Genomic DNA, 17,554 nt, shown 5'->3' on the forward strand with positions numbered 1-17,554 from the left:
TCATACTAAATGAAAATTGTAGTCAGTGATGATTTATAAGGGTTAAAAATGTTGCGTACCACTCACTGCAAATTACAGTGTCTGTTAGAGTGGAGTGAATGAGAGAATAAGGGAGTGATTTAAGGCACAGCCCAGTACAGCGTCACATACATCCTATGAAACTGGTTGATTGCAGACCTCTATTAGATACAGCTACAGCTCTGCTACAGAGGGGAGACGACACACAACTCTTAATTTGCATATTAACTTGCTCTTATGTTGCTATAGAGTCGGTCAGCCTTGAATGAAATGAAACCCCTGCTTTGTTCCCACCTGGTCATACTGAATGTCAAAATCAAAAATGGAAACTTTTTAGATTTTGGATTATCTGAAGCAATAAGATGAATGAACTCATGGTGATTTTAGTGTCACTGGAATAAATGCTTCAGCAGTTTCATTCATGCCGGCAGTTTATGAAGCCAGTTCATGTTGTCATAAAAAAAAATACTCTATCAATCATGGTGTCACTTCAACTCTTTCTATTAGTTTTCAAGTTCGAAAACTGTAGTAGGACCCACCCTTATTTAAAAAAAAGAGTATCAGGAGAGGGCGTAACTCGATACAAATCGGCTGCTCTGATTGGCTGTGGCTACGTCAATCATTTGACGATATTTTCTTTTTTTTTTTTTTGCCAACTGAGCCTGTCCTACAGAGAGTAAAATCTCTGCTACTCCTCACTGTGAACCCTCACGGATTACTCTCTCCCTGGTCTGGGTTTTCTGTGCCGAAGTAGCTGCTGTTTGATAGGAGTTTTCTACACCAGACTCTGTGCTACACTGTAGCTGAGGATATTAATTTGGGGTTTACGCGCGAAACCGAGAAAATGACTCATTTTAATAAGGGGCCAGCCTATGGATTATCTGCAGAAGTGAGAAGCAAAGTAAGTGTTACAGTCCTGACTTTACCTTTTTGTTCCAAAGGGGAAACAACTTTCAAACGCTTTAAAAAGCTGTCAAAGGCGCAGCTGACGCATGTGTATCAGTTTTGTTTTCATAAACACACAGCCCGTTTCCTCTCGTTCTTGCTCCCATCAAGCAAAGCAACACGGCGAACACTGGGGTATTCAACAAAGTGGCAGTTTAATGTCCCCCTTTTTTTTCTAGCAACGACTGCCTAAACTTACCTCTTTCCGCCTCGGTGTTACATAAAATAGAGAATGAATACAATGGATAAAATTAAAACTCCTTAAACTTCTAACTTTAACTTTGCATCATCAAAGGCAGAAGACAGAAATGTGAACTGCGTTTAAAAGCAGAGATTGTTAACACAGTGTTCAGGCCTACCTGGAGAACCGGATAGAGATAACAAACTAAAGTCCAGCTCCTAAACTTTGACAGAGATTGTCCAAATCTTGCACAAAGGACAGGCGAAGTACTTTTTTTTTTAAGTGGATACTCCAAGCTTGCACCACTTCTCCCCCACTCAATGATGGGAAACCAACTTTGCTTCCGTCCCTCTTTGTTTATGGACTGGATCACAAGAGCACTTTTAAAATGCACTTTGAGGCTTTTAAGTGAAGTTATTTTATGAGATGCGCAGTGTAATGTCGTTTGCATATGAAATAATATAGAATTTGATAAGTATACAAATCGAATTCATTGTTTGTGTCGGGAGGATCCTTACCCCAGCTGGTGCTGTGTGGCTGGCTCCGAGAGTATGGATATGCTATATCTATTGATTCACTCACTCTGTTGTCTGTGTTTGGGTATGCAGCACTGTGTTTCAATCAGATTGCCACGTAGCAGTAGTGTGATTAACAGGCGCTCTCTATTAGAATAATAACTCCAGGTAGTTATGCAGCAGGGCAACAGGAGGCTTCACAGCATAACGAGTCGGTTTTGTGAGTTAAATAAAACAAATGAAAGGTGTCCATCACGGTTATCGCAGGCAGATGCAGACTGTTGGAGCTGAATGTCTGAAAGATGACATCATCAGTAGCGCGCACTGCGCAGGCACAGCCTCTCCATCAAGTTCACATCAATTCTCTCTTCTGCCCAGAGTCCATCATTGTACATTTGAATTGGTGCATGCTCATTACATGCAATACCTTGCAGGGATGAAGTCAATTTGAAGAGAGCTGAAAAGGGGCATAGTAATAATGCAGGTTTTGCATATTGTTAATAATTAATCATAAATCACATATACTTTGTATCACTGCACACCATTTAAAGCACTCTGTAGCCGCTATTATTTTTGAATACTTTCCATCACCTCAGCAGCCATGGATTGCAACTGATTCCTAGTGTGAAATTTTGGAGACTCAAAGCTTACTTGAGTTTGGTAATCGATCATGATGAACAGCATGTCTGCTTTCATTGCTAAAGAGAAGGGGAGTAATGTACTTAAAATGTGAGGACTGACTTGAAAAAGCTCTGCTTCATGACCACGTTATAAATCTTTGTAATTGTGACAACAATAACAGTATGTATGATGTTTATAGTAATGCTAAGAATTAAACTTAATCAAATTTCAAGTTGCTGCAAGTTGACTTCAAAGGGGAACTTACTGGCACATGATAATAATCCAGATGATTTTTCTCTAACAATGCACATACTGTGTGTGTATGTAAAAAAAAAAAAAAAATTGCTTGCATTTGTTTGCTTGGGTTCTGAAGTTCAGTGAAACTGACATAATAAGTCATGACATATAGGCTCTGAGTTATATTTCATAGGGCTGGACCCTACTCACAATGTTGTCAAATCAGGTTTCAGTATGACTCGATGATTCTCGGTGACATGAACACACCCCAAATGACAAGTGAATGACACACACAGAGAAAGCCGGTAAAGACACAGACACAGATGATGAAAAATCTGATTTTGATGGTCCACTAATTTAAATCCATTTACTGTCTCAGTAACGCTTTGATGGAATTTCTTCAGATTTAGTAAAATTATTTTCTTTAACTCAAGGATGAACTGATAAGATTTTTGGGGGTCAAAGCTCAAGGTCACTGTGACCTCACAAAACACATTTTTTTGGCTTTGTGTATGAGATATCTCAGAAAAAGCCCTGAAGGAATCCCTTCAAATTTGGTACATTCACATGGACTTGAATGAACTGATGAAGGTCACTGTGACTGTATAAAACACAGAAAATAATTACTCAAGAATACACACTTTGATTAACTGCATCTGGACTGGATGGTGGAGGCGTACAACCACGAGGTGTCAATTCTTGTTTTAAAATGCTGGGAGGGAAGGTTCTACTAGAATTTGAGGGTGTTACCTTTTTAACACTATCCTATGCAGATTTGTTTGCTACAATGCTAAGGTTTTAAAATTGCCAAAAAAAGTCCATATATATATATTCTTCCAGCTAACTAAAAGGCCTTTCATGGCTTATCTCTGCCTTTAAAGCTGCATCAGACAATCAAACCTCCTATGGCACTTTAGCCAGAACCACAAATACAGGCTGGGACAGAAACAGAAGAGTTATGCACATTAATACAGTAGAGTTGTCTGTTTGTACTTACAACATTGAAATCTCAAGCATGTGTAAGGTCACTGTGGAAAATATTCCCACAACAGGAAGTGACTCATCTGAACTTTAAGGAGTAGAACTGCCTTTTTGAGGAATTGGCTCTTTGGTCTCTGAACACAGAGATTAGAGGATGGTACCAATGTTATCATTGTTTAGTGTAGATCGTAAACCTATTGTTAGATGTCACTGTCCAGAGTATAAAGGTATATGATGTGGTATGATATGATGACACCATTTTTTTAGTTGAGTTGAAATAATTCTGCAAATTCTGTACCACTATTTCCTCATAGTGGGATTTCAAATCAATGAATGTTTGACAGCAAAATCTGTTTGATAGCAACCAGTTTGATACACCTATTTTTATATAAGTGCTGGTTTATTAGTCAGTGAAGTTCATCCTGCACACTATATGCCAGAAATTCACTCATCAGGATCTTCAGTATTCAGATAAAGTAGCATGTAAAAAACATCTATTTATACATGTTTTTATCAACATGCATATTTTACATTGCTATATATAGACCTTTGTCAGGAGTTTGGTACACCTTTCTAAAACTGATGTAGACTAATACAACAATAAAGCCTACATTAACAATTTCAACAAAAACTGAACATTATAACTTTTATAATGTTCAGTTTTTGTTGAAATTGTTTTAGAGAGGTATAATGGAGTAGAAATACAATTCAACAGTAGGGGCCAGAAAAGTAGGGATATCACTAGCTGTACACCTCAACAGTTCTGTTGAATTTGAATATAGCTGTTCATTTTGGTTTATAGTAGCATGCAAAGCACTGTGAGCTTATCAAGGCTTGTTTCTGACAGCCAGGGAGTCCATTTAAGAGTTTCAAAGCTTACTCTTGGCATTGGATAACAGCCACTGAGAAAACAATCCCACCACAAGGTCCAGTTACTAGCTGTTCTGGAAAAAGTGCTCAGAGAAAAAATAAATAAATAAAATGTAGACACTACAGTTTCTTGGCTAGTAAACATCTTCAGGTGGAGTTCATGTGATGTGATTTAAAGCTCCAGTCTAACAACTAAATGGACTTTGTGTTTAGTTTTTTTTTTCTTGACTGCGGTTTCCATGGGCAAGACTGTACCTTGAGGCTCAAACAGTGTTGACAATGGACTTGTCAGTGGTTTTAGTGCACTGTCATACTTGGGTGTTGGAGGTTATGGACATGAGGTTGTGTTAGGTTGAGTCAGAGCTGTTGTTGAAAGCCCAGTTCAGGGGACTTGCCTCAGTGTGTTTGGGGCTGTCCCCTACCGTCTGTTTCACATACTAGATGAAAAGTAGCATCATTGGTTGAATTTTGTCTTTTGCCCATGTCCACAGTGGAATGCTGCATGTGAGGGATGCCATGGTGTGGAATTTCCCCACTGGGTGATAAACTTGTGACAACACCGGTGTTACCGATTACACTGGACATTTTACATGAAAAGGGCGTCTGCTCGATATGGTCTGCTACTTTGTGATGCAATTCTGCTCTGCTCTGATCAATGTGGGTGCTAACACTTATGTGTGAAAATGAACTAAATGAGTTTTATGTGTATAAAACAAAAAAGATTGTGAAGCTTGTGGGCTAGTTATGTAATTGGTTCTACTCTTGACCTATGTTTTCATCGAAGGTATCGTAGAGAGCTTGGAGCTGGATACATTCAGCAGATTTGCTTTGAGATTTAAATTCCTGTTTTCTATTTCATTACAGATTCAACTGTATTCTAAATCTGTCGAAGTGTAATGACTCTAGTTTTCTTCCACAACTGCAGCTATGTATGCTCAGTCCATTGCAGTAAAGCCTCCTCTGTCAGAGAGTGCACAGAACAAAAGGAGGAGGACAGGCAGGGGCCCATCTGTGTTCCATTGCATAATGTGTGATCAGTAGTCCATGCCCTTCTCTGAGCCGCATACATCACATTCCTGAAATTCTTCAGCGCAAACCCCTCGATGAGGACCCCATTCGTTGGGCCATCACTGCATTTGACTTCACACTCTGCTCAACTGGCATTAGTGTTTTTCAAGTCTGGAGAGTAGACATACAGTATATTCCAGGTCTAAGTCTGTTGTAGATTGTGGAAAAAATAACATGCTAAATTGTTAGTATTAAAGTGATGAACACTTAAATAAAGTATGTAATAAATCTGAATGTGCACTCACACACACTCCTAACCTTTTTGCTTGAGAGGTGAGGTAAAATAAAAACACTGTTTCTATAGGTAGTTTGTATAATCTACAGTAGGGCTGGGTGGTATGGCCCAAAACAAGGATGGAAGGAAGCATAACTGTGACAATGGATAGTACTCTTGGCCTCCACACTGACTGATTCAATAAATGTAACAGTTAATACAACTTAATACTGAAGCTGACAGCACTGAAACACTGCCACCATGTTCTGGAAGTTTGCCCTCTAGGCATCACTGGAGACAGACAGCATCATCTCCCTAGTTGGAGACAAATCTTGCTTCCTTATATCTTATATCTCCAACTTTGTTTTGCTGTTTACAAACCTAAATTTTCCACTTCCAGGTCATAAAGTGAACTAACCAGTTGCCTGCTCCATGCACAAAAGAAAAGTGAAACCAGAAACCATGGCACATTCCACCCAAGCATTTCAGGTCACCTCACCTCATCTTTTCTGTTTCCTGTGAAGAGGTCATACTTGACTTGTGGCTGAAGTGTTTGCTAAAAGTCTCTCCCATGAATCTCTCAGCTCGTCTGCTTGGGCCCACATCTTTTCATCAGGGTCATGAACTCAGTGACTAACTCTTCAGGCTCTGCCAGGTTTTGTTTTTTCTCAGAAGGAGAAGTATGCAGTAACGTGTTGTCAAAACTTGATGTAAAAATTATGATATAATTTTCAGTCAATTTCAATCGCCAATATGCAAAATACACTTTCCTTCTTCTCAATGCCTTAACTCTTCAACAAGACACTACACTAACCTGTGACCTAATGTGATGGGTGCTACCTTGTTTTAAAGGTGTGATGAGATTTAGTGTGATCAGCGCACAGCACACAGTACTAACTGAATTCTTCAGCATCTTTAAAGCCCTAAAATCCCAAAGCATCTGTTTGCTTTCACCCCCCCTTTTGTATGTTCACTTTGCCTGTGGGTGGGCAACTGGCTGTTGTATCAAGGAAACAGATTGATTGTGTTTGTGTGTGAGGAGATGGTAGAGAAGTTAAGTAAAACAGCTCTGTTTGAAACAGATTAAAAGGTCAACAATGTAGGAGGTGAAAAACAGACCTCCCAATAGATGAATCATCTATGGTCTATGTTATGTATTTATTATTATTACTCTTGTATGCAGCTCGGAGGAATGCAAAAAAAAATATGTTAGCAGATACCAGCTACCAACAGATCTAAATGATGAGTTAACAGTACCCTATCTTGCAGAGTGTATCTTGATTCATATTCATGCAGTCGTGGTAAAATCAGAGAACTTTCACTTTTTCTCCTTCATTTAAGTCAAAGATTTACTTTTAGTCTGAGAAATGTGGACCCTCATATGAAGACACAGTTTAACCATTGACCACATGGACTGACAGCGCTTAATCAGATCTGTCTGTCTGACTGCTACTCTTATACTCCATCCAGTAAACTGAATGTCTGAATGTCATCAACTCATAATTAGTTTAGCCTTTTCTTGTTCTTGTTTGGATATAAAGTAATTTAACACAGTCTGGTACTGCTGACTACAGCCAACATCACTGCTGGTCAGCTGTGCATTCTCTTGCTCCTTAGACCAACAGTGCTGTCACAGTGTATTGACACAGTTGTACCCTTCATCATTGCAGCAAAGTGTGAAGTTAAAGCACTCAAGGATGTAAGAATATTGTGGAAAAAAACACATTTTAAGCTGCTTTAGAGAACATAAACAATTCGCATTTATGTAAATAAACATAAAAAAATTATAAACTGGTTAAATATTTTTGACACATTTGAAAGAACTGTTCAGCCTTGCCCCTAATTAAAAAAAGAAATGGTAGCCATTGTCACTGAAAGTTCTTGAAACGTGATTAAGTACTTTTAATTGTTCGTTACACAACTGTTTGCTGCACTTTTCGTGTGAACAACTGAGTGCAACATGGTAAATGTTTTCTGGAGAGACTTAAAATGTCCCCTGTTAGTCCCATATTTATTTAACATCATGTCTCCCCCCCTCTTTATGATGGTCTGCTTTTAACACTGTCTTATTAACTTCGTTCTGTTTGAGTGTAACATACCTCCTAAGGTCCGTTCTTGTTTAAATTTCCACTCCCCAGTGATGGGAAGTACAGTTTTCACAGCAAAGCATGGCAGTTCCCATGTAATGTGCTGACAACAGGGTTCTGTTGATCAGTATTGTTTTGAGTGCTGCCCTTTGATTACTCAGTGTGTACTGTCAGTCAGAGGCTTCCAATTGTAGACTCACAGGAGAAATTCCTTCATTGACTGGAGCTATTGTTCAGATCCAGAGAGAGACCATGTTTATCAGTCGAGGTTTCATGTTTTATTATGGCTCTGTTCATGAGATTATTTATTTATTCCTTTCACAACTGGGGGAAAAGTTGAATGTTTATCATTTTGGTGGCACCCCCTCATCTTCAGTGTAGTGGTACCATCACGTCAAAATGTCTGCTTGTCCGGTATTGACAGTTTTGTCTGTTTTTCAAAAACTGGTCTCCTGTGAAATTGCCATTTAGAAGTCTTGCTCCTCACAGGGATGAATCCTAATGTTTGGGGGATGTCCTGACCTTTCCTCTACAGCCGCCTAAATGCAACAACCAGCAATCTATCGACCCAGTAAAATTTTGCCTCCTAGCAGCTCTAAGAACAGGAGAAATCACCTCAGTGTTGTTTGCCTCCCCAGTGTCCCCCCAACAACTCTGTCTTTGTGTATCTTTAGTCCTAAATACAGTCTGACTGATACATCAGTGGGCCGGTAACTAACTGAAGATCGAATGAGGTCAAGGTTTGGTTTTATGATGGCTGCTAAGTAAGAAAGCTAAAGATCAGTGCTTGAGCTATTACATTACCAGTATTGTTATTGCATTTTTTTTCCCCCCAAAGAGCACTGTGATTCCGCTGCAGAGCAGAACAGTCAGCGTTTACGTCAGTAGTGTAGGCTGTAGCCTGTTGACAAACTCGATTTTTACATTAAATTGTGAAACAGTCAGTAAGACAGTAAATTAAAAATGGCCCTATTATTTTATAGTACTGATAGCTGCTATAAAACACATGCTTAGTTGTTAATATGTTTCCAAATTAGATAACCACAAAGCCAACTTATGGCTTGCCAGTGGAGGACAGCTAATAAGTCGATAATATATAGCTTAATACTGATTCTGCTAAAATGATATAATGGTAAATATATCTGCTGTTTACATGTCAGTGCAGTTATAGTCTGTGTATTAGTTCCATCCCTAAATCTATTCTCCTGACATGTTTACTTGTTGCTTCTGCTTTTCTACTTTTGCTCCCAGTCAATGAAATGGCTCCTCTCTCCACAGTACGTCGCATGTCGAGTGTTCAGAGGTAGTTATATATTAATGAATAGCAGCCTCCCTGTTTGCTCAGCCTTGGTTCAGTACTCGGTCATGTACATGATGCGACAAATGCCAATCAGCTTTATACTGATTAACCACTGTGGTCGGGTGATTTTGGTATCACACCCAGTGTTTCAGTTAACTCTCCTATCGACCTGGCTGTATCATATGTAGCTGAATTCCTGACTGAAACTACATAACCCCTGATTGTCCATTCTCATAAGTGTGTTGGGCAGTAGCACTGACTTCACTGAACCTATTTTCCAAATGTGTGCAGTTTTGTGCTGTCATCAGGAAATGCTTTTGGGTACAGAGATGAAATGGGGAGGGGGGGGTTGTCTGGTTTTCACTTCCAGCAGCCTCAAAATGTAACCTTCCAGATTTTTCCCTCAGAAGCTCAGTTTAATGGTTCCATCAAGAGAATTAGATCCCTTTTTCCAATGCCTTACTTTTTTTTTTCTTTCCTGAGAGTTCTTGGCAATGCTCCTCCAAAATAACTGCTGGGAGAGGAGAAGAGAGAAACATGCCTTCCTTCTAATCTTTCGAGTTCTTTGGCCTCTCGGTGGGGTTCCTCTGTATTGTCAAACTCCACAGACACAAAACGCCTCACATTAATTCCTGAATGACACAAACTTTCAACCCTGATACTATGACCACAGAAGATCTAACCTTTAACTCTAACCACATACTATATGGCTTTTAACAAGAACTAGGAGGAGGAGTGGGCATGTGAAGATTTGGTTCTTTGTCTGTTGATGGCATGACAGCAAGTTTTTAACTGTGAACTGGCACAAATGTTCTGGTGTGACTGCTGACAGGCTTCAGTGGAGTAGGACATGTGATGAAAAGGACATAAGTTTGAAAATTTGTCAAATATTTTGTCCTTGAAGCTTATGTTGTATGGCTTGGGATGGTTTAGTTAGATATGATTTGTCTGAGTGCTAGAACACAGTAATGCTTTAACATAAAGCCACCACAGACTTTGGTTTTGATTAGAGCTCAGGCAGTTAATCAGTAAGTCATATTGTAAAGTGAAATCGATGATTAATCAACTGTTTGAGCCATTTTTCATCCAAAAAATCCAACACCCTATGCAGCCCTTAATGACAAGTGGTGTAGATAATGGATGGATGGATATTTGACACAATTCTGACATGTTATAAAAGACTAAATGATTAACTGAGATAATAATCTGCATGCTCCTAATGAAGATAATTATTATTATTTACTGTCCCAGCTTTGATTTAGAAACCACATGTCCTGCAGTAAAATCTGTTTGGCTTTTTAACCCCCGAGTTCGCCTCTTCTTTGTCTCATTATGTTATCTTTATAACATAAAGATTTCGCCGAGTTCGCCTCTTCTTTGTCTCATTATGTTATCTTTATATTTAAGATGGGACTTGTCAGTGTTTGTTGTTTTATTAGAAATATATTTAATAACGTTCTCTCTAATTTTGTGTCTGTCTCCGTCTTTGTTTCTGTGTTTTGTAGTTACCATCAACACAAAAAGACCTTGCCTGCTGTGAACTTTAAGTAAACAGTGTTTAGTTGGCATCATAAAAACTCTTATAAAATGAATACTTCATTCAGTAAACCAGGGGTTTTCAAAGTCTGACACTGGAATTTCCCCTCAGACAAAGACTAGAACCACCTTTTTTTAGCCTCAGTGTGTGTACGTTTTGGAAAACTGGCACCATTAAAAGTATGCAAAACAAGCTACTTGCAATTCCTGTTTGTTTACGCATGGATGTTAAGAGAACAATCACTGGGCTACTTTGTTACTGAGGAAAACTTCTTTCTTTCTTAGGCAGGTTTTTGAAGCACACATCTTCCTTTGCATTCTCAGAGCATTTTTGGATATTTATCCAGGCATCAGAGATAATATCTTCAGAAATGGAAGCACGCTGATCTATAATATGTGTGGTCATGTATTTGTGTTCAGAATTGACTTAGTTATGACTCAGCGAAGGAGTGTGATTTTTAACTCAAATTGCCCACCAACTGGGCACTATGGGTTTTAAAGTACCCTAATTGCCTCCATGAGCTGTGTGTCACAGCCACTGTAGCTGCAGGGTCAGACTGCGCTGGTCTGGCCAAACTGCAATAACTAACTCCCCGTTGGTTATAGAACATCTGCATGCATGTGTCCCTTTCACACAGTATCTGTGCCTGATGTCTCTCACTCTGCACCCCTTGACCCATTACTACTCCTAAGAAGGTTTTTCCTGGTACAAATCCCTCACATTACCAGGTGGTTTAAAATGAAAAGAAATTCTAATATTTTGCTGCCACATACTCTCACTTTGGGTTCTGATACCATGAGATGGGTAATTGTTATTATTTCAGACATTGCATTGATTAAATTATTGATTGACTGATAATGAAAATACTGAGAAATTGCTGGACATTTTTGAAAAATATGCTTGAAATTTGGCTCTTTTCTAAAAGATACATTACAACAATTCCAGGAATATAAATCCCTGTCACACCAGCCACCTGTAAGAAACAAGTATCCATGTCTAGCCTGTAGCTGGGCACTGTTATGGTGAGTCACACAACAAGAATCCTACTAAACAACACCAGAGCATGAGACTTTAGACAAAACTACATTCTGATATTTTTCACTGTGACATTGTGCAAGAGAGGCGTACTGTCAGACAAACTCAGAGAATGTTTTAAAAGTGCAGGTCTGTCCTCAGAAAAGCAGAGTGGACCATTCCAAGATGGACAGCAGATGGTTTCTCTCTTGTGGTTCTTCTTTGACTATAAACTGAAGCGGACTCTTTGTCCTGCTGTGGATTAGTTGAGTGTCTGTGGGATGTTTATGCAGCATCAACCATCACTAAAAGGCTGTTTACACAGTGTAGAGAGCTAATGGGTGGAGTATTACTGTACTGTAAGATTTACTGGATTGTTTTACGTTGACAAAAGCGCCAGAGAAGTTCTTCAGCTTTGTAGAGCTTTATGTGAGCTGCTTTTTCTGTTTTATTGAAGCTATTAAGTTTCTTAGAATTGCCAGTTAGTCCACAAAATTATATATTTGACTGTATGGAACAGATCTGCTGGATCTATGGTGCAGTGCTATTTTCATAGTGACATTGTGATCAATGAGCATCTGATGTTAAAGTATTGTAGTTCATTGGAGCATGGCCTCTTCCTAGCTGCATCCAACTACCTCCCTGACTCTTTGGTCTTTGGTGTGTCTGTGTAGTTTTGGTGTGATGATTGAAATAATTGGGCTTGGACTTGTTTCTGTTGCCTCCAATTGGCCAAAAAAGTTTATTAATGCAGATTTAAATAATGACACGACTACCCAGATTTTTTAATGAATTTGTGGGATTACTCATAATGAGACAAGCCCAGCAGTGTAGTCCAAGCAATACTGGATGGTGGAGTTGACACTGCAGTAGGCTGTAACAGAGGAGTGGCCCTATTACCTTTCAGTGCAAACTGTTAATTGATCCCTTAAACATAAATTCTCATTGTTGCTGCCGTCACAGAGTGTCCTCCACGTGATCGTGTTCTTCATAATAACTGAAGTATCCAGACCTAGCAGCTACTTTTACATTTGTTATTGACTCACTCATCACTGAATTTTCCAAATAAAACACTGCTGTAAGTCAAGTTCTTCAGGAGGCATTTGATAAGAGTTTTAGTCTGAAAAGAGATTTTATTAAATCACAATGCATAGCAGAGAATTAATCAGGCTTTTCTGCTATTGCGCATAGATGTCTCATGTCAGACGTCATTAGTCTCAAAAACAGCTGCTATGATAGGCTGTGAAATCAGCTAGCCTTACTTTCATTATTGTGATGTTCATGACGTGGTCAATATGAATCAGTCAGGGTGTGGGACAGTCAGTCATTTTTAGGTTTACTGCTGTGGGTCTCTGGTCTCTGGTATGTGTAATACCAGGGTGGATCCGGGTGGATCCAGGTGGCTCCTATTATCTCTCTATCATCTATTTCTATATCAAGTGGTTTCTCTTTTGTTGTCATTTGGACTTGCTACCATCTACCACTAAATTAGATGAGTATAAGCTAAAATTTATATGAAATAGTCTTGATATACCAGCTGATTTTCTGATTTTAAAAAAATGAAACAACAGTACGACAATATTTTAGTTGTAACACTAAATATTTTCTGGGGGTTGAAGAAACTGAAAATTCACTTGCTAGCACTAGCATATCGAGCTGCTGATTTGCAAAGCCACCTAGTGCAGCTTGAACCTTTTTTAAAAGTTTTTATTGATATTTATAGATATTTCTATTTTTTTTCTTTCAGATTGCTCAGAAATATGATCCACAAAAGGAGGAGGAGCTCCGCTTCTGGATCGAGGAAGTAACAGGAATGTCTATTGGAGAGAACTTCCAGAAAGGGTTGAAGGATGGAGTCATTCTCTGCGAGTAAGTTCAGTGTGTATGGACAGTGCATTCAGAGTGTATTCAGACCTCTTCACTTTTTTCATGAATGCCTACTTGGAGTTTGCAAAAAAGCACCCAGAGGACTCTCAGACTGTGAGAAACAATATTCACTGGTCTAATCAAAACCAAGATTGAACTGTTTGGCCTAAATTCTGGAGGAAACCAGTCACCATGCTTAGAATTGGTTGTTCTTCTGGAAGTTTCTCCCATCACCCCACAAGATCTCTGGAGCTCAGCCAGAGTGACCATCGGGATCTTGGTCTTGAGCAATCGGGGGAAATCCCAATGTGATATTTCAGTTTTTCCTTTTTAAGAAATTTGTAAAAATGTCTGAAATTATGTTATTGCTTCGTCATTATGTGGTATTGAATGTAGAATGATGAGGGAAAAAATATTTTAGCAGGAGGCTGCACCATAACAAAATGCGAAAAAAAAGTGAACTGGTCTGAATACACTGTCTCAGTGTGTGTAATGTAATGTAGTGTTGTAGTGTTTTAGTGTAGGCTGTAGTGTTATGATTAGATTTTGCTGAGGTGTGTGTGGGATGCTCAACTTGTACTAAAGTGTATCCTTCTTGTCGATAGATCAGATTTCGTGCTGATACATGTTACATTTTCTCTTCTCTCTTAGACTGATTAATAAGCTGCAACCTGATTCAGTAAAGAAGATCAACCTTTCACAGTTGAACTGGCACAAGGTAAGACCTGTTCTGAACTGGAAACAGTGCAAGGCTTTCACATCGTCTGCTGATAACAAAAGGTCTTTAAAGATAGAAACTCAGAAGTCTAGATCATAAAGAAGACATTCAGCAGTGGGCTCATTCATGAAGCTTCCACTGCTTTTCACTAACATCTTTATTTGCGCTGTTATTGCTTCCTGATACTTTTGTTGGAGTCCCCGTCACAGCCCCCATCGCTTCCTTTTTTTCTTTTTTTGGTTGTTGATCTCTGCAGCTGGAAAACCTTGGGAATTTCATCAAAGCTATCCTGGCCTATGGTCTAAAGCCCAATGACATCTTTGAGGCCAATGACCTATTTGAAAATGGGAACATGACTCAAGTCCAGACCACACTGCTCGCACTGGCCAGCATGGTGAGTGAACACACAGTACAGTGGGTCATTGTCTACTGAGGAACACATTTTCCATTCTTATAGGTCATAAATCCAATGTCACATCAGTCTGTTGACCAGCATGTCCTTTTTGCCAGGCAAAGACCAAAGGTATGGACACAAAGATTGATATTGGGGTGAAGTATGCAGATAAACAAGCTCGACATTTTGACGATGAGAAGATCAAGGCCGGTCAGTGTGTCATTGGACTGCAGGTAACTATGCACTGGTGATTAAATGGTTCTTAAGGCCAGCACATGGGCTGGTGTCTTAAGGCTGATATTACCAAAATCTGCTGTTATGGTTATTGCTTTAAATATAACTACTTTAGTGCCAGAGAAATAAATAGATTCAACATTCAACATTCCCTGGAGAGTTTTATTTCTCATGCAGTGAAACACCACTCACCATTAAAAGCCAGGCTAGTAATCCTTTTAAATTTAGGAGCTCTGTATACAAGTATGTTCAGTGACAGAAACAGGGGTACATTACTGCCCTTTTAAAAAACAGTTCCCCCAAAGTCGTTACACTAGGTGCTTTTCCACCAAGACTTACAGGAAATTCAAATTTCAGAAGAACCAATGTCCTGGAACTTTCCCAGGGTTAAAAGTTCCTCGAGCACATGGGATGGGATTAACCAAATTAGTCTGCAATCGTCATCTTTCACAATGTTTGCATGTGTATGTAAAACTGTCTTCTGCAAAAATAGACACCAAAGCCTGACATTATCAGTCTGTTGGTCATAAATTATCTTGGGGTGCTCCATCCTGATTATTGTCAGCCACAAATTACAAGCAAAACGTGTTTGTGGTTAAAAGTGTTTTAAAAATGGCAGGGTGTATAGCAACACTGCTGTAATGCCAGCAATGGGCAATGCTGCCAGTCTTATCCTGAAAGTTCCTGAACCACTTCCTGAGCAGGAGGAAATGCAGCTATGTTAAAGTTCCCGCGGTGGAAAATGCACCTACTGAAAACTAAAATGTCAGTGGTTCATTTTGGGGTTATTTTAAACAAGTCAGACTGATTTGTGATTGGATTTGATGAGACATTGCTGGTCTTTTGTCCCCAGATGGGAACTAACAAGTGTGCAAGTCAGGCTGGAATGACTGCTTATGGAACCAGAAGACATCTGTATGATCCCAAAGACTCAAACTGACAAACCCTACGACCAGACCACCATCAGCCTGCAGATGGGAACCAACAAAGGAGCTAGCCAGGTTAAAACCCACTCCTCTTTTACTGTTGCTCTATTGATTTTTGATATTTAAAAAAATACCTAGAAGAGACTAAAACTAACCAACTAATGCAGTATTTATATTGGTTTAACCCACATATAGTATAAAGTTGATTTCACATCTAATGACAATCTATATGACACCACCTTTGTCATGTAGTAAAGTTTCTCTTGCTTCCTGCTCTCCTGCAGGCGGGCATGCCAGCCCCTGGTACCCGAAGAGACATCTTTGACCAGAAGGTGGCGCAACAGCCGCTGGACAATTCCACCATCTCCCTCCAGATGGGGACCAACAAGGTGGCGTCTCAGAGAGGCATGAGTGTGTATGGCCTGGGCAGACAGGTCTATGACCCCAAGTACTGCGCCCCCCCGACAGAGCCGGTCATCCACACTAATGGCAGCCAGGGCACCGGCACCAACGGTTCTGAGATCAGCGACAGTGACTATCAGGCCGAGTTCCAGGACGATGAGTACCATGGAGGTTACCATGACAACTACAGCTCCCATTACAACGACCAGGGCATTGACTATTAGTGGTGACCTCCACCTACAGAGCAGTATTAACAAGTGTATTTTATCTACACAACAGAGCAAGTCTTTTGCTATCCTCACTAGTCTTTTTATTCTCTTGAAGCATAAAATGAAATGTTGCCTTGAGTGCTTTCCTTCTTCACCTAGACTCTTTTGTCTGAGCAGCAAAGGTTGTAAGAAGCTGTAGTAGCATAGAATAATGAGATACAGTGATGAACATGTTTTTTTTAAACTAAAGAGTGTTCTTTTTAATGCCCACTTTTTAAAAGATGTCTTAATGATGGAATAATGAAGTAGTGATTACTTTTTTGATGGATGGCGTAGCATCAGTTGAAGCTGCTGCATTCCAATGTTTTTATTCATGGACTGAAACTTTGCTGATCCACATGAAAGGAATTCCCATGTGTAGTCCTCAACAATTGGCTGATGTATGTGCCTTCTGCCCCCTTGTTGTTCTGTCTGTAGCCAGCCTCAGTTTGTGATACTGGTGTTCCTTTTTTTTTTTAAACCACATTTAATCACTAGGTAGTGTTTTCTTTTTTTATTTTCTGATAATGGTGAACATGTAAATCCTGATGGCTGTCAGATAAGTGCAGATGACCAAACCCAAACTGACTCTATTTTACAGCTAGACTTCCACATGCCATCACATGACCTATATTTTCATAAAATTCCCCTTGTATTCCCAAACTGTATTTATTGTGATGACTCTCATTGCAAAACAGTCCACTGTTATATGGTTCATAAAGAAAATCATATGTTATAAATAAAACCTTAAATTCTTCAATTCTGAGATCCTGTCTGCACACTATTGTTACAAACATATCACATGTCAAAGTGTTAGTGTAAAAGAACATCATATTTCATACAATGTGGAGTGGATAAAATGAAGCTAAGAGATGGGAGTCAGTAGCACTCAGAAACACCGATACTTCTAGAAAGGACAAGGGAATCAAACGCATCACCTGGCTAAATTCAAACAAGGTAGGAGATATCATATAAATCCCACGTGCAGAGCCAAACCAACAATTAATATAAATTACAATTGACTGTACATTAAACATATTTCCCCACAGGTAGAGGTATTTTAATAATAATTTAGGAGTGCTAACATCATAGAAAAAAATGTGATATTTAACATGCATACCTGAATATCAGTGGTTATCTAGAGGGTCTGCAAAATGCAGCAGCTCTGCAGTATAGCT

At 39.3% G+C, this 17,554-nt stretch overlaps 1 protein-coding gene across 1 annotated transcript; it reads left to right on the forward strand.

Annotated features, from left to right (window-relative positions):
- The first annotated feature begins 667 nt into the window (after positions 1-667).
- Positions 668-17,142, forward strand: cnn3a (calponin 3, acidic a). The gene is given in 8 exon segments (XM_018698812.2): positions 668-919; positions 13,336-13,457; positions 14,106-14,172; positions 14,429-14,566; positions 14,683-14,799; positions 15,654-15,722; positions 15,724-15,801; positions 16,011-17,142. Coding segments are annotated over 8 exon segments (990 nt in total). The 5' UTR covers positions 668-862; the 3' UTR covers positions 16,353-17,142.
- The last annotated feature ends 412 nt before the right edge of the window (positions 17,143-17,554 follow it).

Source organism: Lates calcarifer, linkage group LG24 (assembly GCF_001640805.2).
Source record: "Lates calcarifer isolate ASB-BC8 linkage group LG24, TLL_Latcal_v3, whole genome shotgun sequence".
Classification (NCBI taxonomy): domain Eukaryota; kingdom Metazoa; phylum Chordata; class Actinopteri; family Centropomidae; genus Lates; species Lates calcarifer.